The sequence below is a fragment of the Artemia franciscana genome, chromosome 5 (assembly GCF_032884065.1).
Source record: "Artemia franciscana chromosome 5, ASM3288406v1, whole genome shotgun sequence".
In the NCBI taxonomy this organism is placed as follows: Eukaryota; Metazoa; Arthropoda; class Branchiopoda; order Anostraca; family Artemiidae; genus Artemia; species Artemia franciscana.
The window spans coordinates 27,489,531-27,513,433 of NC_088867.1; the positions used below are offsets into that span (position 1 = coordinate 27,489,531).

Genomic DNA, 23,903 nt, shown 5'->3' on the forward strand with positions numbered 1-23,903 from the left:
TTTAGAACTAATTTCACTGTCAGTTTCCCTACAGTAAAAGTGACACTTCGGCCTTTGGAATTCTTACTGAGGCTGGCTGCCCAATTCGTATTCCTGGGAATTTCTGTTCTTTTTAAATTTGAGTCGACTGTTCAGCTCAGTTTTATGGTATCCAAGAAACCTGTGTTTTTTATAAACAGGACTTTCACCGTTAATGTCAGGGGTATCAGTCGGTGAAACTAGCGGCATCTTTTGATGACAACATGAAACCAAAATGATAGGCGTGGGATAACTTACAACCCTTGCCCTGGTGGGTTTTCATCCTCAAAGACACAATTTCCGAACCTTTCAATCATGTTGAACAATATGGCTCTCTCAAAATTTTCATCAGAAGTGTTTGAAGAAATTATGGGCATGGAGGGGGGCATTTGCGCTCCGCTCACTTTTGACTATTAAAAAGGGCAATAGCCCTCTCAATTTTCAATCTAATAAGCCCCCTCTGAAGTTCATACGACCACACTTTCTATAAGAACCTTAGATGCCCCCAGGACATAACTTACAACTCTCGCCCTGAAAGCTGTGTGTCTGTGTGTGTGTGTGGGGGGGGGTGGTGCCATCTCCATTTCTATTATTCCCGGACTTTTTAACTACACAGAACAAAATGGGTATCTCAAAATTTTGATCGGATGTGTTTAGGGAGTTGACGGGCGTGGGGGAGGGGTTAGTTGCTATCCAATTACTTAAAACTATTAAAAAGGGCGCTACCCCTTCCAATTTCTAATCGAATGAGCCCTTTTCGAAAGTTTCTACGACAATTCCTAGATATGAAGTGGCCTGGTCTAAAACAAACAAAATAAATAAATAATACATTGTGCCCATATCGCTCTTACTGCGCTGCCTATGATTGACTGTGAGTTACGCCCAAAGAAAACAATTAGTTCAGAGATGGCTGTTGGTTTAGGTCGCTTTTTAAGTCAATTTACTTGCTGCCCCCATTAACCTTAAGGTACTCTATTACCCACAAAACTCCCAGGGGTATTGAAGAGTTAAAATTATTGGTGCCTATACTTTATCATTCTCACCTAGATATAGTTTCTGAGAGTTGTCAAGGAAATTTTGGGGTAACAAAGATGATCACAGAAGTTGCCACTCGTTAAGATTTAATGGGAAGGGTAGTTGTATAAACTTTGGAGGGGGAAATGATATCTAATCCTTCTTGATTTCCAGGAATATTCCTGGTCTATTCCGTTATTATGAAAGTAAAGAGTAAAATTCAACCCCAAAATTAATGGAATTTATTCCGCATTGGAGGGGTGCCTCTTCCTCATCCTCAACGTCCCCGTTGTGGTCGTAGAAACTTCGGAGGATACTTGTTTAATCGGAAATTGAGAGTTTTAGTCCTTTTTCGTAAGTCCCGTGTTACCCAATTTGAAGGGAATCCAAAATAGACAGTTTATTGGGGAGCTCTTTAAGCAACGGTGGAAGGAATATCTAGATGGTAGGCACTAGGTCTATTAAAGAGTAGTCCCCGAAGCCGTGCCGAAAACTAGTGATACGCCACCGAAAATATATCAGCGCCAAAAAATTCCTAGTGCCAAATTTTGAAATCCACTCTTCAATGGCATATGCAAAAATTTTTGATTCCATTAGAAATGACGGGTACAAAAGTTTTGGGGTACAAAAAATTTGGGGTACAACAGATGTTTTCATTAGCAAAAGGAGATCAGACGATAATCAGTCTTTAGTAATTTTGAACGGATATACAGCAAAGAATGAAGTATCAACTCCTTCTAATGTGTATAAATATTTTGCTCTGCCAGTCAATATTAATTAGCCTATTATATGAATTTAACTTGGCAGTTGGTTACATCCATAGTCTGCATACCGTGTGTTTCGATATTAGTAATCATTGAAAAAATGATCAGAAACTAAATAAAAAACAAGTTTTTTTCAGCTGAAAGTAAGGAGCAACATTAAAACTTAATACGAACAGAAATTATTACGTACACGAGGGGGATTGTTCCTCCTTAGCACCTCACTCTTTACGTTAAATTTTTTTAGTACTCAAAAAGAAGCTTCTTATTGTTCTAATTAAACGAACATAGTGTTTCCGGAGTGTTCTTAGAGAGTTGGGACAGAAATCAAACTTTAGCGTGAAGAACGAGGTGTTGAGGAGGAATAACCTCCATCATACACGTTATACTTTCTGTTCTTCTAAGTTTTAATATTGCTCCGTACTTTCGATTGAGCAAACTTGTTTTTTTATTTCATTTCTGATCATTTTTAAATAATATTAGGAAACCTGGCAACAGCTTCAAAGAAAAATCCCTTCTCCCCACGGGTTCTCTAAACAATTCAATCCTGGCGAAAATTTATCCCGAACAATTGCCCTTAACATCTCCACGCGTAAAATTGAGTCGGCAAAGAGAAAGCAAGACATAAGAAGGATTTCGTATAGGAATTCTGGCAAATTCTTCCAGTGAAAAATTTCCCCAGAAAAGTCTCCCCTGGAAACTTCCCTCCCCATGCAAAATCCTACCAGCAGAAAATTCACCCCTTTTCCACCCGAAAAATGCATGCATACTTCCCAATTACAATACTATACGTAAACAATGGGCAAATTTTGTAACTTAAAGGCACTTCCCCAGAGGCTTTGGTGGGGGATGATATCAACAAAGGCATAGCTATTTCTATCTCAAAATTTTGATCAGACGATTTTAAGAAAAAAGGGGCGTGGAAGGGGGCCTAGTTGCCCTTCAACCTTTTTGGTCACTTAAAAATGGCCCTATTGCTTTGAACTTCCGTTCTAATGAGCCATCTCCCGTTATCGCAGGACCACTGGGTTGACGTGATCCCTCTTACAAAAAAAAACACGCATCCGTGATCCTTCTTCTAGAAAAAAAAATACAAAATCCTACATTTTTGCACAGGAGCTTCAAACCTCTACAGAAGGATCTCTGATATGTCAAATCTAATAGTGTGATTTTCTATGAGATTCTAAGACTTTAAGGGGGTATTTCCCCATTTTTCAAAATTCGGCAAATTTTCTCAGGCTCGTAGCCTTTGATGGGTAAGACCAAACTAAATGAAGCTTATATAATTGAAGTCAGTATAATAAGCCGATTCTTTTGATATATCTTTTGGTACTAAAATTCCGTTTTTTTAGTATCGGTTACTATTGAGAGGGGCTGCTTCTAACTTACAGTTCGTTACCACAAACTGTTTGACAACGACTTTATTAAGGTATTTCAAAGGATGGGAGAGTAGGATTTTTACAGTATTGGATGATTTTCCGATAAGGATTTCAAACCAGTCAGCAACATTAATTGACAATATTTTTTCATCGCTACACTCCATTAGGAATGAAGTACTGCTTTCTGACATTTCCGACCATTTGCCAGTTTCAGCCCTGTTTCAAGTCCTCCAAAATCCACAAAGATTAGTCCCCCAGGATAAACCGAGATTTTGCTGCTCACCAGTGGAGCTGGATAGACTGAAAGAAGATCTTGGTACATATAAATGGGACTTTTCTCTACCAGAAAATATTAGTTTAGGCAATTATAATGACATATTTGGCCGGTTTTATGACACTGTTAAGGAAAAATTCACGTCTTATTGTCTAAAAGCTCCTTTAAAAAATCCTCGATCAAAAAGATCAACACCTGTAGCTCCATGGTTAACATCTGGAGTTCTAAAATCAATAAAAAGGAAGCAGAACCTTTGGAAGGAGTACAAAAAAAAGACCAAATAAGGCCAAGTTAGAAGCATTTAAGTTGTACCGTAATTTTCTGAAATCAATTATTCGCAGAGCTAAAACAGTATATTTAAAGTATATAAAAAACGTGGGACGTGATTAAGGAAGTTAGTCGGCCGTCCATGAAACCAGAAGGTCTCCCTAAGTCTCTCATTGTAGACGATCAACTTGTAACAGAAAAAGGCCAAATTCGACATCATATGCATAAATTCTTTGCGGAGATAGGGAAAAAAACTGCTAATAGCGTTTCTTATTCCTCTGTGTCACAGTCTTGGAAGCAGTTCTTAGGTCCCTCGAGCTTGAAATCAATGGTTCTTGGGGAGGTTACGGTGCAGGAAATTAGAAATATTGTTATGTCTTTAAAGAATTCTTCGGCAGGTCTCGACCAAATTTCTGCTAAAGTAATAAAGCATATTCTTCCATCGATTATCATCCCCATTTACCACTTGATTAATAGGTCATTTGAACCCAACGTCTTAAACTTGCTCGTGTTATAGCTCTCTTTAAAGGAGGTGACAGAAAGGATCCTGGGAACTACAGACCGATCTCTCTTCTGTCAGTGTTCTCTAAGATATTTGAAAGAGCAATGCTCAAACGTCGGGTGAGATTTCTTGAAGCTAAATTTTTTTTCCATCAGCATCAGTTTGGGTTTCGCGCAAAGTATTCTACAGAACATGCTTGTAATAGACTTCTTCAGTTTATACGACGATCTTTAGATTCTAATCTTATTCCTGCAGCCATTTTTCTTGATGTAAAGAAAGCTTTTGACAGCCTTACACATAAGATTCTCATTGGTAAACTTTGTCATTTTGGTGTCCGTGGAGAAGCATTGTCTGGGTTCTCGTCATACCTAACTGACAGATCTATCGCCACAGAAGTTACAGACGAAAAAGTTCCAATTGAATACGGAGTACCCCAAGGTTCTATTCTTGGGCCAACCCTCTTCCTCATATATGTGAACGATCTCTACCGACTTTTTAACACCCCAATTAACAATGTTTGCTGTGGATTGTGTCACAAATCTTACTCTCAGAGTACGTTGGTGTTCACACCTAATAGTCAAGAAGAATTAATAGCATTTGCAGATGACACTACTTTAGGTGCTGCAGCTCCGGATGAATCATCCCTTATTCTAAAGCTTCAAGCAATGACTGAGAAAATACTCTTTTGGTTTGACATAAATCAACTAACTTTAAATGTAAAAAAGTCCTACCTTCTTATTTTTTCTCGTAAAGGTGTGAGCTGCCCCACAATTACTGAGCTTCATACACCAAGAGGCTCCATAAGTCGTCCCCCGGATCGACCTGGGAGTTCTTTTGGATGAAAATTTATCATTTAAGTGGCATGTTCAAATAATAAGAGTGAAAATTTTCCGTGGACTTGGGATCATCCAAAAATTAAAGCGTGTATTCCCTTTCCCTATCCTCCGTCTTTTATACTTTTCTCTGATTTACCCTTATATATGTTACTGTTCGTCTGTGTGGATGTCCACATTTCCCTCGGTACTTGCTCCTATTCACAATCTTTATGAGAAAGCGGCAAGAATTCTCCAGTCGGCTACACACACTCCTCTTGACCTCCTCAAAATTAAAGATATTTATGTTTTATCTCTATCTTCGTTGGCATATCAATATTTCCAGGGAGATCTCCCATGTTGTTTTTCGGGACTGCTTAAACTAGTAGGTGAAGTAAATTTATATATCGTTCATAACCGGGAGGATGTGATGATTCCAGCTAGTCCCTCGGTTCGTTCAGACTTCGGCCGGGCTGTGACTGTGGGACGTGCTTGGAACTTGGTTCCCGCTGAGATCCGGCAGTCACGAACACTTGGCTCCTTTAAGAGACAGATGAAAAGTTTCTTATTAAAGGCTTCTTATTAAATGTTTCTTATGGTTTATTTATTTATTTTTTTTCCTTTTTTTGGGTTGTTGTTTTGTTGGTTTTGTATCCTCGATGACGCCAGAATTTGTATTTTATTATCGGGTGATGAGAGGGTCGCTGTTTCGTGGGGACTGCCGGTGAGTTGATTTCTTTTCCTTACATATTTATATTTAGATGTTGTTTAGTATGTTTATGACAAGTTTTTATGATTCTTTATTTATTGTATGCCGTTTCCCAAATAACGGGCCATTGAGCCCTTTGGGATATTGTTTTTGTTATTGTTATTTTATGAAAATAAATAGAACTTGAACTTGAACTTGAGATCCAGTGATCTTTAACAAAAAGTAATAAGCGGCTTTATATGTGCAGAAAATTAGCCTGAACATGAGGGGCGGCCGGGCTGCCAACCATTGCAATCCCAACCTCTTTACGTTGAAGTTGCATTGCTTTGTAATGAATTTACTCTTGAAGTAACAAACTGTTCTTTATGATCTTTGGAGCATAGAATACTCTAAAGCAAACACTGAGTAAGGCGTGTACATCATGTCCATCATCATTTCTTTGTATCTTTTTACCAATTTTAATTGAAATACGCTATTAACTGAATCCAAAATTGTCATAATCAAATTGCAAACGCTTGAAGAAAACTACAGTTATTAACAAATAAACTATATTTGCTTGAAAATGAAAAACTTAATCACTAAATTCGCCAATTCAAAAAGCCCTATATATCTGCTGAATAGTTTACCTATGATCATGAAAATCAAGTGACAAGCACAAGCACAGTCATTTTAGTAACTCACTGGAAGTAATAAAACAAAATATCTCTTTTAAAAAGAGATGATGAATGAATCGCTTCAGACTTACCTGTCCAGAGTCTGTTACAGCAATGCAATGAAGAGCTCCAACAGCAACACTGACCACCTTTTCCCCCCGAAGTGTTTCGACTACAGTTGGTTTTCTCACATGTTGCTCGGATCCATGCCCCAAACGGTAGTAGTCTCCTTTTCCCCAGGTCCAGACCTAGTATAAGTAAATTTATTTGGCACTTGTAAAACAACAAGAAGTAAAAAAGAAAATTTGAGGAATAAACATAATAGTCTCAGTGTCACAATCTTTCGAAGGTAAAATTACACCATCACAGTTTTATTATTTTAGAAAATGGCGGACGTGATTCTAATGCAGTATTCCGTTTAGATCTACTTAAGTTATGTAGAAGTATACATTAAACACGCGTGGTATATATCAGAGTTAGAAGACTAACTAGCGACCTCTTTGTAGTATCTATTTGCTCCCATTATAGACATTTTTTTTAAATGTACGTAGTTGTTGTCTGTGTTTCGACCATAGCTCTTGGTTAACACCATATGCACTTAAAAATGAGAGCGAAAGGATCTGCTCAGCCAGTATAACAGTATTCTGCATATTTTGTTTCCAAGAGTAAAACTCAGATGTAATACTGGTTAAAAGGACTAATCATTAAGAAGCCTTTTTATTAGTGCGACTATAGTTTTTGACCATACTTAGTCACCAAAAGGCTGCACAATTCATCAGACACGAGAATATTACTTGTGCAAAGAAAGTGGATAAGGTCACTCAGACAAATATAATTTGGTTTACCTTGTTTTTTTTCTTATTATTTTGAAGTTGACGAGTCAGAAACTAGCAAAAATAGATGAAATGTACTTCTCCCGTTGGAAGCTTGATCATATCTGTTGATGCCCTTGACCATAAATATAAGATGAAGCTTCTTTTCGTAAGTTTAATATTGACCCTCTCCAAGTTTATGTAAATTCTTAGCCCCCCCCCACCGCCATAGCTTTTCATTAAATATCTTATGTTTTTCCTTTCAGCTCTGTGTTAATATTTTCCTCGAGTCCATGGCTCTATTCATGACTCGGTAATTAGCGGAGCACTATGAAATAAACAGACTGGCTATAACTCATCGGGCGGCCAGACAACAAATTTGCAACGGTTCATCTCTGTGTGTTGCAGGGAGAATGAGTCTATCGTTCGGCGTGCAGAATAGAGCACGCATAACCTCGGACGTCATTTGGGGGGGGCAGGGGGCAGTTGACCCTCCCAATAATGTGGAGAAAAAATTATTGAGTATCCCATGCCCCTTGACTATCCGGACATGGAGCCTTCTTGCCCCCCCCCCCCAATAAAATTGCTGAAAATTTACCCCTGCGTGTGACCCCTCCCCCCGTCGTCAATAATTCACTCAGAACTCCATGAGTGGGCTATCATGCTTGTTGTATATCTTGTCTTTTAATACTTCGGTCCAGCCACATCTTTTGATCTGACTAATTTTTCTTACATTTTTACCTGTGCTATAATTATCCATTCTCGACGGGGTAAAGTTTCAGAGAGTTGTTAAGGAAGTTCGGTATAGGGCTCAGAGGTGTGAGTCCTTTTGCAGAATACGGCTAAAAGGCCTGGCCAGCTTGTTGAATATAGTTCGATAATACGATAGGGTTTCCTCACGCCATCTGAAAGGGCGTGACAATAGAGTCAATTACCGGGACCTAGCCGCGAAAGACGTAATTTATTTAGTTTGTTTTACTCAGAGAGCAAAGAAGGAGCCTCAGGACCACTCTGGCCTATCTCCTTGACCATCTAATGCTGCTGGCAACCTCATTTGCCTTCAAAAATATCAGTTTCAAATATATAAAAAAATGTAACCTGAAGAAAATTTGATCTTTCTACGCTCAGGATGGGAAATTTATCTGAGCCATTTAGAAGCCAAGCAGGTCAAATACCCAAGAAACCCAAAAGAAGAGGCAGAACTGGCTTTGATTTTAAGATATAAATAATTAACTCGAAGTTCTACGTATTGTGGTGTTCGTCTTTGCGCTTGGGTAAGGGGAAATTGCCGAAAGATTATCCTTACTTAAAATAACTTCCCCAAAAAATACATAGTACTTGATACCAAAATATTTTTGTTTCATCAATCCTAATTTTAAGAAATGTCTGTAAATGTACAAAAACAAGTCTAACAAGCGGCTTAAGCCAACATTTCAAAAATGTTATTTAATTGATAGGTCTTAAATTATGTCTTGCTTTAAAGCCAGCAAAATAACACTTCTAAATTAGTCTCGTTCGATTTAAAATAGTAAAACACATAACATCTTTGTAAGTATACAAAAAACAAGTCAAAAATTGGCCTAAGCCTATATTTCAAAAAAAAAACAAAAAACAGTTGAATTGATAGGTTTTCTTAAAGAATCACGAATTTCTCAAAGACTAGTGTAGCCTTAAATTATGTCTTGCTATAAAGCCAGCGAAATAAAAATTCCAGATAAGACTCGTTCGATTTTAAATTAGTATATTAAATATATTCTAACAGATTCAGTATTTTCCCCTTTCCTTAAATTATTTTTTACAAATGCATTCTTGATAACATCTTTGTAAATGTACAAAAACAAGCCAAACAAGTGGCTTAAGCCTTAAAATTTCAAAAATATAAAAATATAGTTTAATTGATAGGTCTTCTTAAAGAATCCCGTATTCCTCAAAGACTAGCGCCGTCTAAAATTATGCCTTGCTTTAAAGCCAACAACATAACAATCTATATATATAAAAATAAGTTGTTTGTGTACTGAGGTCATGTTTTTCGACTGTCGACTGACGTCATGTTTGTTTGTCGACTATATATAAAGAAACAGCCGAGGAAGCTGCTCAAAGAGCTAATGCCAAAAGGCTTGCGGCTAATAGAGAAAATAAGAAAAGAAAGCGTGCCGAGGAATCACAACAACAGCTCCAAAACAGGCTTGCGGCTAATAGAGAAAGTATGAAAAGAAAGCGTGCCGAGGAATCACAACAACAGCGTGAAAACAGGCTTGCGTCTCAAAGAGAAATCACCAAAAGAAAGCGTGCCGAGGAATCACAAGAGCAACCTAAAACAACCTGGACAGCGAGAGTCAAAACGTATCAAAACTGAAAATGATAGCGATGATGATTGGGTTTCGGATTTTGACTTGGATAAGGGCATCACTGCCTACCAGATTTTAGTTAAAAATACAAAGGTTCGGCGATATGTATTTCATAGTGACGAAAGACAAGTCAAGGTAAAACAAACCAAACAACTTGAAAGTGATACCGATGATAAAAAAAAAGATGTTGAAAGGACTATCGTTTCCCAGTTGCAACATCTTTGCCACATAAATAATAATTTAGTGCTTCTGTTCAAAAAAGCAATCGAATTGATGCCTACTGATACGCAACTATCAACGAAGTGGCAATCGTTATGGTCGGTGATTTGTATATGACGTCAAAGGCTTTGTATATGACGTCATTATAAGTATATAAGAAGGCGTTTCAAAGAGAAGTTTTTATTAAACTCATCGATGCTACGATGCCCTACAATATCCTATCATTTTTTGAAATGGAGCCGACGGCTATCACTTTAATATTAAATTGATAAATCCAGCCACTAACAAAGAAATGGATAAGAAAAGCAGCGCAATGAAATATTATGCCTATAGATTAATGATTCGTCATTAATTACATTTATATATAATCCATCTTGGGATTAGATACAACAGCTTTTACATCCTGGACAATCGCCGGTTCATGGACATGACAATACGGCCCGTGTCTTCCGGAAAAAGTTGCTCTCCTTCATCTCCTACAGAGTTATGGGAGAAATACAAATCGCAAATGGCCGAAAATATACTCCACCGAATACGGCTAGATAGGTCAGATATGACCCTGGACTTTACAACAGAAATTTATAACTGCACTTTAGTTATGATTGAAGATTTGTGCTTATCTATTGCAAACAAACTTCTCAAGCATTTGGGAATGCCTTCACCTAATCGTACTACTTCTATTTCTACATGTGTAGAATGGGATCGTAAACAAAGTTACAACACAATTGATCTATTGTCGTATGTTAAAGACCGGGACACCGGGACACAAGGAATATAAATGATGACCGGGAGACTCAAAGAGAAATTACAGAACGGGACACCGGGACACAAATGACAAGCGGGACGGTAGGACGCCGGATGGGCACACGGGGGATATATAGATGACGACGGGGACACAGGCAATATTCGATTAACAATTAACATCAACAAAGCCCAAGGGCAATCATTAGAAAAATGCGGTATAGATCTGAATACGGATTGTTTTCCCATGGACAATTATATGTTGCAGGTTCAAGAGTCGGTAAACCTGACAATCTATTTATATGCACAGACAATGGGACAGCGAAGAATATTGTATATTTGCAAGTTTTACGTAGCTAAAATATATATATATATATATATATATATATATATATATATATATATATATATATATATATATATATATCTATATTCACAGGTGGGACACAGGGACACAACTACAATGGCGCGTGACTAATATGGCGCGTACCTATGGCGCGCAACGACTTACGCGCGGGGGGGGGGGGCTTTGGGGGCGAAGTGCCCCCACCGACTAATTTTAAATTAATATATTAAATATAATCCAATAGATTCAATATTTTTCCCTTCGTAAATTATTTAAGGTTAATGGGAAAACAACTAATTACCATAAATTAACTTCAGCATATCATTTTTAACATTTAAATCCAGAATATATTTTTATGAATAATTTTAAATGTATTCAAATTCTTCAAAATAAAACAATGCGTTTTATTGGTGGATATATTGAAGTTGAAAACAACATTTCAGCTTGCTTCAAAACGCTAAAAATGCTGAATGTAGGACAGCTACAGGAGTACCAAGTTGTAATTTTCCTTATCAATGTTGGAATAATGCTAGTCCAAAGGTTTTCGTGATAACTTTAGTGAAAATAGATCTTTGCATCATTATGAAACGCACCACGCTAGTGATTCCGTCCTTCCGCATAGAAGTGGAGCCAGGGCTGACTTCCCTACTAGATCTTCGGAGCAGAGCATTCGAGTGGCTGAGCCTCTGGGGTTATTTAAAAACAAATTGAAAAAGTATTTTTAGGCCAAGGTTCATAGTTCTTTTATTTATTTTTATTTTTCTGTTCTTTTTTTCTCTCTTTTGTTTTTATTATTATGAGATTGGTTATTATTATTGAGTTGACGAAAGATTGATGAGACGAGTTGATGAGGGATTGGTTGTTTTTGGTTATTGTTTTGTTTTTGGTATTCTTTTATGTTTCGTTTGTAGTGGATTATTGGTTAGAAAATGAGTTTTATGTACCCACCCAGTCGCAAGTGCTTTTTTGTATCTTTTTTGGGGCGGGTACTTGCATACTAGTTAAATGCATTTGATTTATAAATGAAGTGAACTGAACTGAACTGTAAGAAAGGAAATAGAAATAATTATTGGCCTCTTCGATTAATTTTATTTTCAGGAGTCGGCAGAAACGAGGAGGAGATCAAATGTTGAAAATAGAGCCAACAAAAGGACAATTACTAATGAAAAGGAGGTCTCCACTAAACAAGTGAGTTTTTTTTTATATTTTTGTGGGTATCAGGGAGGAATCAAGCAGAGAATAAAAAAAAAAATGAAAAAAAGATAAAAAATTAGATATGACACAGACTTTGCAAGGACTGTCTTGCTTCTCAATTTCTCTCGTCAAATTCATTTAGTCAATGTAAGAATCCAGAAGGAGATTCTTTATACTGAGGTTGAAAAACCAATTACTGCCATTTTACTAAATTTATTCCATCCCCCAGACCTACCTGGCCAGCGTTAGTTAATGCAAGCGAAAACTGGGCTCCACATTCAATATGACAAACACCCAATCCATTCAACCGATCGATATTCATAGGCAGGGCACAGCCTTCACTTCCACCACGACCCAGCTTTCCAAAATCTCCATCACCCCAGGAATAAGCCATTCCATCTTCTGTAAGGCAAAGAGTCTGTGCGTCTCTACTACCACATGACACTTGGACTACTCGCTTGCTACGAAGAGCTTCAACCTAGAATATAAAAGACCAACTTTGTAAACCTTTAATTTTCTCAACAAGTCGATTTGTTATTGGACAATGGATTACTGAGGTACATTCAACCAATCATGCAGGCTAAAGTCACACACCAGTTTAAGCAGAAAAGTAAAGCATTTGCATAATCATGCAAATTAGTTTTTAATACATAATATTAGTTCCCGAGGAAACCCAGCTGGCCTGGTAAAGCCAACTGAAGCCATTCCAACTATTTTAATTGAGCAGAACAACACGAGATTTAGAAACTTAAATTCTTACTAAAATTATTTTGGGTTTATATGTGCATTTTGAGAAACGTAAATATAAATTTTTTTCCCAAGAATTCCTTACAAATTCCCTCTAGATCCTTTTACTGGGCTCACTAGCGGCTCTTTTACGTGTACTAGAATTCTTGTCATGAAACTAGATGTATGCTGTCTTGTTAACGTCCAGTGTTGACGCAGCCTTAGGCTGCCTTCTTCTACACAAATGTTACAGGAGCAACACTTTTGGTTATTTCTAAAAAAAAAGAACTTAAAAAAAAATATGGAGAATTCTTAGAAACCATCTCAAAAACGCTGTTTCTGTTTAAAGCCAAGTTTATTTGCTATTTTCGGATACCCGAAAAGTCTTATAACTTTAGAATACACAGGTAAGCACGTGTCAAATAGGGCTACATTACTTTGCTAAATACGATACTTACAAATAACTTTACGTGATAAAGATGAAATCCCTGGACAAGAAATTTTAAGGTCTGAACTGTAAAAGGCACGGTAAAAAATTGAGCGTTTAAAATCCCATTGATTTTAGGTACGTACCTACCAGTCATCATTTCGGAGATTTCGTGATGAGAGATGTATTTTTAGTGGCATTTCTTAAAACTTTCAAGATTTCTAAGAATCAAAAACAGTTGTACAATTAACACCTACGTCATTGTTATTTTTCCATTGAATCAGCTGAACGCTCCTTTCCAATAAGTTTCCAGCGTTGCATTTTGAATAATTGTCAATGGTTTTGAATGCTTTTTGTGAATTGTTCTTATCGAAGCGTGGTCTATAAGGTTCTTTTTTCATTTGTACTCTACTACATTATATAATAACATAGGTTTGCTATTAAGTGAAAATAAGGTCGTTCTCTAAGCAATATTACCAATTTAGGTTTCCAGTATGTTTTGTTATCCCCGTGACCAAGCCGGCCGTATTCACCAAATCCCCATGTATATAGTTCGCCTTCTGATGTAACAGCTGCACTATGCGAGCTTCCACATGCAACATCTCTAACACGCTTAGTGATGAGGCTCTCGACCAATTGTGGAGATTCGTGAGTATCTTCTGTTCCAAGTCCCAGCTTGCCATCTTCCCCTTCACCCCACGCGAAGACCTGCAGCAAAAAAAAGACAGAAATCAACAAACAGAATATCAACTATAAATTGTAAAGGACAAGAAAAAAAGCTATTCTGCTACCTGTAATTTTTTTGGCCAATAGCATAAGTAGATGTGAAGTGTTAAGATGACGGTTGGTGATTGGAAATTCAGTTTTAAGGTGGCTTTAATGCAGAGAAAGCTAACTTTCGAGATTTAGTCTCTGATTATTAGTGACTAAACTTGACTCTATTATTTTTGGCCATAATTACGTTGGGATATTGAACGATGGTACGACATTTCATTAGCACATAGTGAGTTTTCGGTAGCACTTCAAAAACAATTAACAAATGCAAAATCAGAAGGGGACTCTTCACATCTACTTTCAACAGAAATCATATAATTTTAGAGTCTTTCAACTATTCCTCATACATCCAAGTCAATTATGCAAATGATATTTGCCTAAGAAAGGTCACCTTGTTCAACAGAAAAAATCAAGGTTACCGTAATCAGTCTATAAGAATGTCCCTGAGTAATAGTTTGAGTAGTCCGTTTTCCCTGGTTTGGGTATGATTGTTAATACCCTGGTTGGGTATTTTCGCCCATCCTTTCTAGAGTATTATAGGGTATATCCTATCGGTTTCAGGGGCTTTATAAGGTTGAAAATCATCCACAGCTTTTTTGAACCAGTCCTCCCTTACAATTCGGGACGCCAGCTCCTCCCCTATATTTGGATTTATAAAATAAGTTGGCATGGGACTATTTTCTTCAGGGTCTTTACATGTATTTCCAGCACGTGGTTCAGGGTTTCTTCCGGGTCCGCTGTGAAAATACTATCTACTCTCGCCAAACTTCCCATGTGTGCCCGGTGATCTTTCTTTAGAGTCTTTAGTAGTCTATTACCAGCTTCATTTGACTCTCCTTATCTCCTTTTACAGGAGTTTTAAACCTTTCGAGTAAATGTCCCAGTCCTCGGGATTATTCGTTCGGATAGCAGTTCTTAGCAGCCTTCGGGTCAGTTATCTTCTTTGACTTGATTCTGAAGTCATCCAGTGATTGGTTTCGTCCCCTCTTCAACAAGTTTTGGAGGGGTTGTTTGTTTAAACGCACTGTTCATGCTCTCTGTGAGTCTTTTTGCCACCTGGTCTAGATCCTCTTCGGTTATTCTAGGGATGGCAGGCAGATTGGCAAGTTTTTTGGCTAAAAAATGGTTATAGGTGTGCCAAATTGTTTTCCTTGTATCCCCAAGAAGTTTCCTTTGTCGTTGGGATACATCTATTTTGGATTGTATTATTCGATGGTCAGAGAATGACAGAAGGTCACTCAAATGCCAATTATTTACCAGTCTCTCATGATAAGAAGAAATTGCTGTGTCCAAAACCTCTCTTCCTCCTCTTGTTATGGAAGTAGGGCTCGAGCCCCGATTCACCAAGCAAGGCCTTTCCCTGTCAATTTGTGCCGGTGCTTCACATAAAGTTAGATGCGCATTTGCATTACATGACAGAATTAGGGGGATATTCTCAGCTTTAATGTATTCCACCAGTTCCATTAATTTCTTTGGTGGTGGTTTCTCATCATGTGGCATGTATACTGAACTAATACCACACGTTCATGGCCAATCAGATTTTTCACCATAACAGCTACTACATCCCTAGAACAATATTTAGACGGCTTCCAAGTATCCAAATTTTTTAAATGATAGATACACACTCCAGGAGCTCTGCTCACCTCATTGTATAAATGGAATTCAGCTCCTCTGACTCTCCCCATGATCTTTCCTCCGACGACCCATAGCTCCTGGAACATCGCTATGAATGTCTGCGTTTTTGCAAGCCCCCTCCCAAGATTATAAGAGGCGGCTTGGCAGTGGTGCAGATTAATCTGATATATAGGCTAGGTTATATATGTGCCTGGTGGTGAAACACCCTTAAACTCCAATTTAGAAAACCTTTTAGGAGGCAAAAACCAAATATCAAGGGATCCAATCGCCTTGGATAGACCCTCAGAAGTCCAGCTCCTCTAAATATAAAACTCTTCTTCGAAAAGTTATCTCTCCTCGACAAAGACTGACTGTAGGCTACAGTAAAAATTCTCTGTGTACTTTGTGAAAACAATAATAAGGCGCAGATTTCTAAAATATCTTAAATTTAATTTTGCGACTGTATCAGAAAAAAGGTATTAGAGAACTGACTGAACTAACTGACTTTAAACTATAATTCATAGCAGAATGATTTAACTACAAAAAAGTAAACCAAAGGATTTTGTAGTCGATTTGGCCTATAACCTGATTCATAGCAAGCAGTTTCGCCATCAGGATTCACGCATATTAAGGTGAACCTGGCGTGGTTTATTCCATTAAAGTTTCAATATAAACAGTTGGCTGAGAAAACACCAAAAATGCATCTCGTTTATAAGCGAGATTATCGTTTCTCTTCTTGTCTTTCTGGCATCTGGTTCCTCCTGATACCATCTTTCAAATTTGCGGGCTACCATGGTTGTTGGGCATGGGTTTCCTTCGGCTGAAGATCCTCTACGGTCAAAAGTGATCCCAGTATTTGGCCCACTCGAATAATGGAGATACATGACCATCGCCAAAAGGCTTTGGTTTGAAGAGGTGCATCCGCGGAAGGAACCAAAAAAAGGAAGAATGGATCAAGACCAAGTTCCGGCTGCTCATCAGTCATTCAGGACCGGCAACCTTCAAGATGAGGGTCCAGCTAAATGCTATTCCCAATTCAAAACAATTTCAACGGGTACTGAGCCATTTAATAATCCTGGTAACACAATTATCGACAAAATTTGTTAACCCTTTCGAATCAATATTTGCCAGTGCCGAAGAAGGCTTCGTTGCGTCGGACGGAACAGGCGCCATGACGCGCCATTGGCTTTACTAGTCACTGAACCTTCATCACTGGACAACTCCAGATGTAGAACAAAGCTAAACTTGCCCGGTGATACGGTCTAAAACTAGCATTTACAGTCAAAACCAAGAGTATGGGGAATAACTGCGGCAAAGAGATGCGTAGTAGAGCATGCATAGGGAACATTAAGTAACTTCTTCTGGGTCCCAACCCATGGGATCATCAAATAGGGAATAGTCGTCGACACCAATGGAGGTCCAGAATTTGGCAACGGACTAAAGGATACAGGTGTCATAGGAATAGGTACTAACTGGTACTGAGGGAGATTATTTCTTCCAAGAATGACTCTTTTAAGTGCCAGCTTTTCCAACAGTCCAATTATTGTCTCGGCCAAAAATTCCTAAACTGCGATAAATTTTGTTCAAAAATGGGGGGGGGGTGGTGGCGGGAATACCATAAAATGGGAATTAAGTTCATTCCCAATCCACTGAACATTAGCTGTAGAAGAAAACAGAGGGACATATTTTTCAGTTTTGTTATATGCCAAAACCCATGGCCTACAAGCTTAGACAGCAGCAAACTCATTTGGCCTTAAAATCAAAGAAGACAGGAGTACGAGGATACATAGCTGGAAATGTAAGAATTTAGTGGCGAAATGCACAACTCTATTCCGATTTTGGACTATCCAGCTCCTCGTAAAATAATACTACCAGAGTAAGGGGGATAGTGAATTAGGTATAACTAAGCGGGAACTATACCTGGGGGAGAAACACCCTTGAAATGCAGAAACACAAAAAACCCTTTAGCATTATCCCTCTTGGATAAAAAAAAATCCAAGCGATTCAATAGGCTTGGATATAACCTCAGAAGTCCAGCTCCTAATATAACCTACTCTGTGAGGAGGCTTTCTTTCCGATGTTTAGACCAACGTTAGGGGACAGTGATAATTCCGTATGTTGAAAAAACAACGATCAGACGCAGGCATAGAAAATAATTTATATTTAATTTTGTGGCTGTAACGTAAACGAGGTATGAGTCTACTCAGATCTGGTCGATCACTCAGACAAGGCTAAGAAAGACTGTTGCAATTTAAAGTAGAAACCTGTGTGAAGTTGAAGGTTTATAATGGTATGATAAGGTTCAAAGCACTATTATCCACATTATCTTCGAGCAGGTGAATATCTCAACTCAAGTAGAAGCACGTTCTTTAAGATGGTATGGCCATATACTCTTCCACATACCAAGTACCCCCGCGGGGATCATCACAGATTTCAACCCCTCGGAAAATGGCCAGCAAGGTGCTCGAAAGGAGCCAAACAAAAGAAGGGTTTGTGTAACAAGCCAACGCCTTCTCAGCGGAATCATCAGTTCCAATGAGGCTCCATTCCCAGCCATGGACTGGGCCGCATGAAGAAGACTAACGACGCTAGTAACCAGTTACTTCTACACTGGCACCCCTGCTTAGCAAGAGCGTTAAGTTAAGTAAGGTTAGGTAAGTCAACCAAGCGGATTTTTCCAAGGCAAATAGTCACCAAAACTTGCTCGTTTGTTATTTAAGTTTTCCCAAGTTTTCCAAAAAATAAATAAAATATACATAATAAAACAAAAAAACTAAGAATTTGAACAAGTCACGTCAAGAAATGCCCATTATAGCAGATATTATAAAAAAAAGCCAGGTAATTTCAAAAAGAATATGGTCTCAAAAAGCAGCTTATTGCCAGAGTTTGACGACTACAAACAAAACAATTGGCAACTATTTTTGCATAATTAATCAAAAATTTTTCATTGCTTCTACTAGATAAGATTGGAAAGTACAAATGCTATCATACAAATTAAGGTCTAGTCAAAGTTAAATTGAAAACCTTGAGAACTTTAAAATGAATTGCACATGAGCTGATTCCTACACATAAAAAAGAAACAAGAGAATATACCTTTCCATCAGCAGTAAGTGCCAACGCATGACGTCCGCCTGAATGAACCGCCACTTTCTTAACGAAGTACTTTGACAGTCCCATTATCTGTTTTGGAGAAGACACATTTACGCTGAAACCAAGACCTAGTCGTCCTGAAGTGCCTTCACCACATGCAAATACCTAAAAGATTACATTTCATCTTGAGTTCCCGTTCAATACTAATATACCTGAATACCAAAAAAACATTCCATATTTTTGCGTAATTTTAAAGAATTCCATTTTTTAAGGAGTGACAAAAAGGCCCTACGTGGGAGTGGACTGCTTTTCCTTCAATCCCCTTTAATTCCAAAAAAGGGATTAGAACTTTCATTCCAAATCGAATAAGCCCCCTCCAAAGTTTCTAAGATCACTCCTTCAATAAGAAGTGGCCAGGGCAAAATAAATAGATAGTACACTGAAATCACGTCGCTCTTTACTTAGGCAGCATTAATTTGCTGGCTATAATAAGATAAACAAAAACAATACAACAAAATTATATCCCAGGGATAATCAAGGTTTACACATAAGAGTAGTGCTGCTTCCTCTCCCTCCCAAAGCCTCTAAACAGTTTGAGTGTCAACTATGTTCTATTGAAAACAATATGTATTTTGAACAGTCTGGTTTTTATTTATCAAAATCAAATTTAGTCTTACCCATCAAAAGTTACAAGCCTGAGAAAATTTGCCTTATTTTAGAAAATAGGGGAAAACACCCGCTAAAAGTCATAGAATCTTAACGAAAATCACACCATCAGACTTAGCGTATCAGAGAACCCTGCTGTAGAAGTTTCAAGCTCCTATCTACAAAAATGTGGAATTTTGTACTTTTTGCCAGAAGACAGATCACGGATGGTGCTTATTTGTTTGTTTGTTTTTTTTCCCAGGGGTGATCGTATCGACCCTGTGGTCCTAGAATGTTGCGATGGGGCTCATTCTAACGGAAATGAAAAGTTCTAGTGCCTTTATTAAGTGACCAAAAATTTTAACCCAAAGTCACCGCTAATTTTTTTCCCGAAGTCACCGAATCAAAATTCTTAGATAGCCATTTTATTCAGCATAGTCGAAAAACTTTATAACTATGTCTTTGGGGACGACCTACTCCCCCACAGTTCCCGTGGGAGGGGCTACAAGTTACAAATTTTGACCAGTGCTTACACATAGTAATGGTTATTGGGAAATGTACAGACGTTTTCAGGGCGATTTTTTGGATGGTGGGGGGAGGGGTTGAGGGAAGGGTTTTTGTGGGGGAGCTTTCCACGGAGGAATTTGCCATGGGAGAACAAAATTACCATGAAGGGGATGCAGGATTTTCTAGCATTATTGAAAAAAAATGAAAAAATAAATATGAAAACTTTTTTCAACTGTAAGTAAGGAGCATCATTAAAACTTAAAATGAACAGAAATTATTATACATATGAGGGGTTCACCTCCTCCTAATAGGTCAATCTTTACGCTTAAGTATTTTTAGTAATTTCAACTATTTATTCTACGGCCTTTGTGATTCAGGGGTCATTCTTAAGGAATTGGGACAAAATTTAAGCTTCAGTGTAAAGAGCGAGGTACTGACAAGGGGGGGGAGCCCCCTTATATACATAATAAAAAAAATACGAATATAAAAGTTCGCTACGTAAGTTAGTTCGTAAGTTACGTATATCTTTTACTAATAAAAACGTTCATAAATAATTAAAAGTTCTATTTGCCCTTTTAAGTAACCAAAAAATTGGAGGGCAACTAGAGCTCCTCCCCCAATCCTTTTTTTCAAAATCATTCCATCAAAACTATAAGATAGCCATTTAGCCAAAAAAATAAATATGCAAATTTCGTTTTAATTATTCATCTGCGGAGAGCCAAAATCAAAGCATGCATTAATTCAAAAACGTCCAGAAATTAAATAAAAAAACAAGTTTCTTTAACTAAAAGTAAAGACCGACATTAAAGCTTAAAACGAACAGAAATTACTCCGTACATGAAAGGGACTGTTCCCCTTTCAACGCCCCACTCTTTACACTAAAGTTTGTTACTGTTTTAAAAAGTAGAGTTGAGAGAAAGAGTCAAGCTTTAGCGTAAAGAAAGGGGCGTTGAGAGGAGAACAGCCTCTTTCATGTACGGAGTAATTCCTGTTCGTTTTAAGCTTTAATGTCGGTCTTTACTTTCAGTTAAAAAGTTTACTTTCGATATTAAGTTTTAATATCGCTCCTTACTTTCAGTAAAAAAACTTGTTTTTTTATTTAATTGCTTTTAGGGGTTTTAGGGGGAGGTAGTTACGTTGTCAATCCAGAAGAAATAAAGCAAAAATCCACATGCTATTGAGTTAGTCCCGTCAAATCCAGAACGTAAATCAAAACCAAAAGAAAAATAAAATAAAACAAAGATATCTTCTTTTTGAATTTTCTGGGGAATGTTCCTCTTGATGGCATTTATTGCAGTATTTCATTTATCGGTTGCACAATAAACCTATTAGTTTTTACAGTAACTTCTTTTTTCACTTTCTTACTAGAAAAAATGAATCAATATGGAGGCTTATTGCATCTCTATTAATTCCAAATGTTCAAATATTTATAGGTTATTATTATTAGTTGATAGGGGTGGGGTAGGAGATGTGTATTATTGTTGATGATCAGTTAAATATACGTCAAGGGCTCCCGCACAGGACACGGTTGTACCCTTCATGGGAGAATTGTGTATGTTTTTGGAGATTGAGTGTAAATAAAATGAATTGTTAATTCCCAAGTTTGAGAAAATAAATTTCTTTAAGCTCTACGGCCAATCTCACCCAATGTGTAAAACCCTTGTCGAACCACTGCCGCTATTTCAAATTAAAAACAGATGATTGAGGTGATTGAAAAGACGTTTAGAGTTAACAGTTTCGGTTATATATATATATATATATATATATATATATATATATATATATATATATATATATATATATATATATATATATATATATATATATATATATATATATATATATATATATATATATATATATATATATATATATATATATATATATATATATATATATATATATGCGGTGGTGATTTTGTGGATATATATATATATATATATATATATATATATATATATATATATATATATATGCGGTGGTGATTTTGTGGATATATATATATATATATATATATATATATATATATATATATATATATATATATATATATATATATATATATATATATATATATATATATATGTTTAATTTGAGGGCTATGTCAGAATTTAAGTGTTATATAAATCATTAGCAAAGTTGCTGATGAGTGCTTCCAACGCAAAATCACCACATAAAGGGACAACATAAAGATTGCTGCCTAGATGTCTGAAAGTCTTATCTCTTAAGGAACTGCAAAAAAACCTTTAAAATTTCACCGACTGAATGCAAGCCAAGTAAAAAACTAATCTACCCTCCATAGTACATATAAAACATAAAAAAAAAACTAAAATTTGAAGTATACAACCATCGTAGCCATCTATAGGACGATAAGAAGGGAAATAAGAATAAAAGAAGATTATGCAAATATATAATGAATTTTAAAGATGATTCAAGCTATTGCACATGATCAAATGGCTAAATTAAAAACAGAAAATGAAAAAAAAAATATTTGTATAACTGTTAAATTTTACAAAACCTACCAGTTAAAATAAAATAAAGTTTATCCCAAAGTAAGAGTTTTCGGCACATCTAGCTCAAAAAATAATTTCGTATACTTGTATATGAAACTGAAGGCAAATTATTCAGCTACACAAATTAAGGTGTAGTCTCTTCCCCCTCGGTCTGATAGCCCTGCCCAAAATATCACGAAATGTCATAGAATTACAAGATTAACAAGAGAAACAACTCTAACGAGGAATTATTATTAATAATCAACCACAAAAGAAGTATTTAACTCAAGGATAGCCTTATGGTTATCCTAGGGTCAAAACCAATAACAGCACATAGCTTCGATTGCAGTTTTTGACAGAATTCTAGAAAAAATTGGAAATAAATTTTTACAAAATCTATTTGGTAGGAAATTCCTTATATACATTAGGCATAGTCAGAAATTTACACACCTTTCCATCTTCTGTAATAACAAAAAGAGATTTTGAGCCACCGGCGATGGAAACAGGATTTAGAGAAGAAATTGTTTCGCTAAAAACAGGCGTTTTGATTTTTGATCCTTTCAATCCGCCAAGCTGATCCTTATCGTTCAAACCCCAGACAAAGGCTTTACAGCTGGATTTCTCGGTTTGAGGACGAGCAGATGACAGGAGCTTTAAACGCTGTGATATCTCTGCACCATTTTTCTGTGAAATAAAAAAGCATTAAAGAAAAAACACAAAAAAAACACGGTTTGCACAAATCGTCCTTAGGTGAGTTTAAACATCCCCCTCAAGTTTCAGCCTTACAATCTAACCCATTTCTAAGATATTGTTGATACGTCATTTTGATTATCTGTATGCATATAGTATTTTTTGACCAAGCTCAACTCCCCCTTAACACTTCCTGACAAGTTCACCCTAAAATATCCTCAGCCTTAGTAGTAGCCGCAACAGAAGCAGCACCTGTAACTAGACTACAAAGTAGAATGGTTCGAGTGCAAGTCTCGTGCTCAAACTTTGTTTTTGCAAATGGTGTCATAGCGAGTAGGACACACACAAAAAATAGCACAGGGTGTATTTCAACATCCTTTAAAGTTTTGCCTATAATCGAATAACAAGAGCTGAATCCATGAATAAATAAAATTTTAGAAATAATACTGACCATCAAAGTAATTTGGTCAAAATATTTCATAGTTGCGGAGATATTAAAAAAAAAAAAAAAAAAAACAAAAAAAAAAAAAAAAAAAAAAAAAAAAAAACATGGGAAATAACTTGAATGGGTAGCACTGATGTCCAATTTTTTTTTTTTTTTTGGCTATTTTTTTCTTCATCGCTAGTATGACATTGGAACATTACAGAGAGCTATTTAATGGCTCATGGAAAAGCCAATTTCTATATCTAATCACTCTTTACAAATTTGGCTTGATAACGCCACCATAAAGTGGCATACGGCAGAAAAATAACACAAACAAATTATTGTTACTATCGGCCATTATTTAACAAAATTCTGACTTTAGCGTAAAGAGCGAGGTACCGACGAAGGGAAGAAACTCTTTCATATACATAATATGAGGGGGTTTATCCCCTCGTAAATACCTCT

At 36.8% G+C, this 23,903-nt stretch overlaps 1 protein-coding gene across 1 annotated transcript in view; it reads right to left on the bottom strand.

The window, feature by feature from the left end:
• LOC136027197 (probable E3 ubiquitin-protein ligase HERC2) overlaps positions 1–23,903 on the bottom strand; it is a gene marked incomplete in the record, with an annotated part of 290,251 nt that overhangs the window by 86,963 nt on the left and 179,385 nt on the right. The window contains 5 exon segments of the mRNA XM_065704213.1: positions 6,482–6,637; positions 12,285–12,527; positions 13,680–13,910; positions 18,684–18,845; positions 22,775–23,008. Of these exon segments, the coding sequence (XP_065560285.1) occupies positions 6,482–6,637; positions 12,285–12,527; positions 13,680–13,910; positions 18,684–18,845; positions 22,775–23,008 (1,026 nt within the window).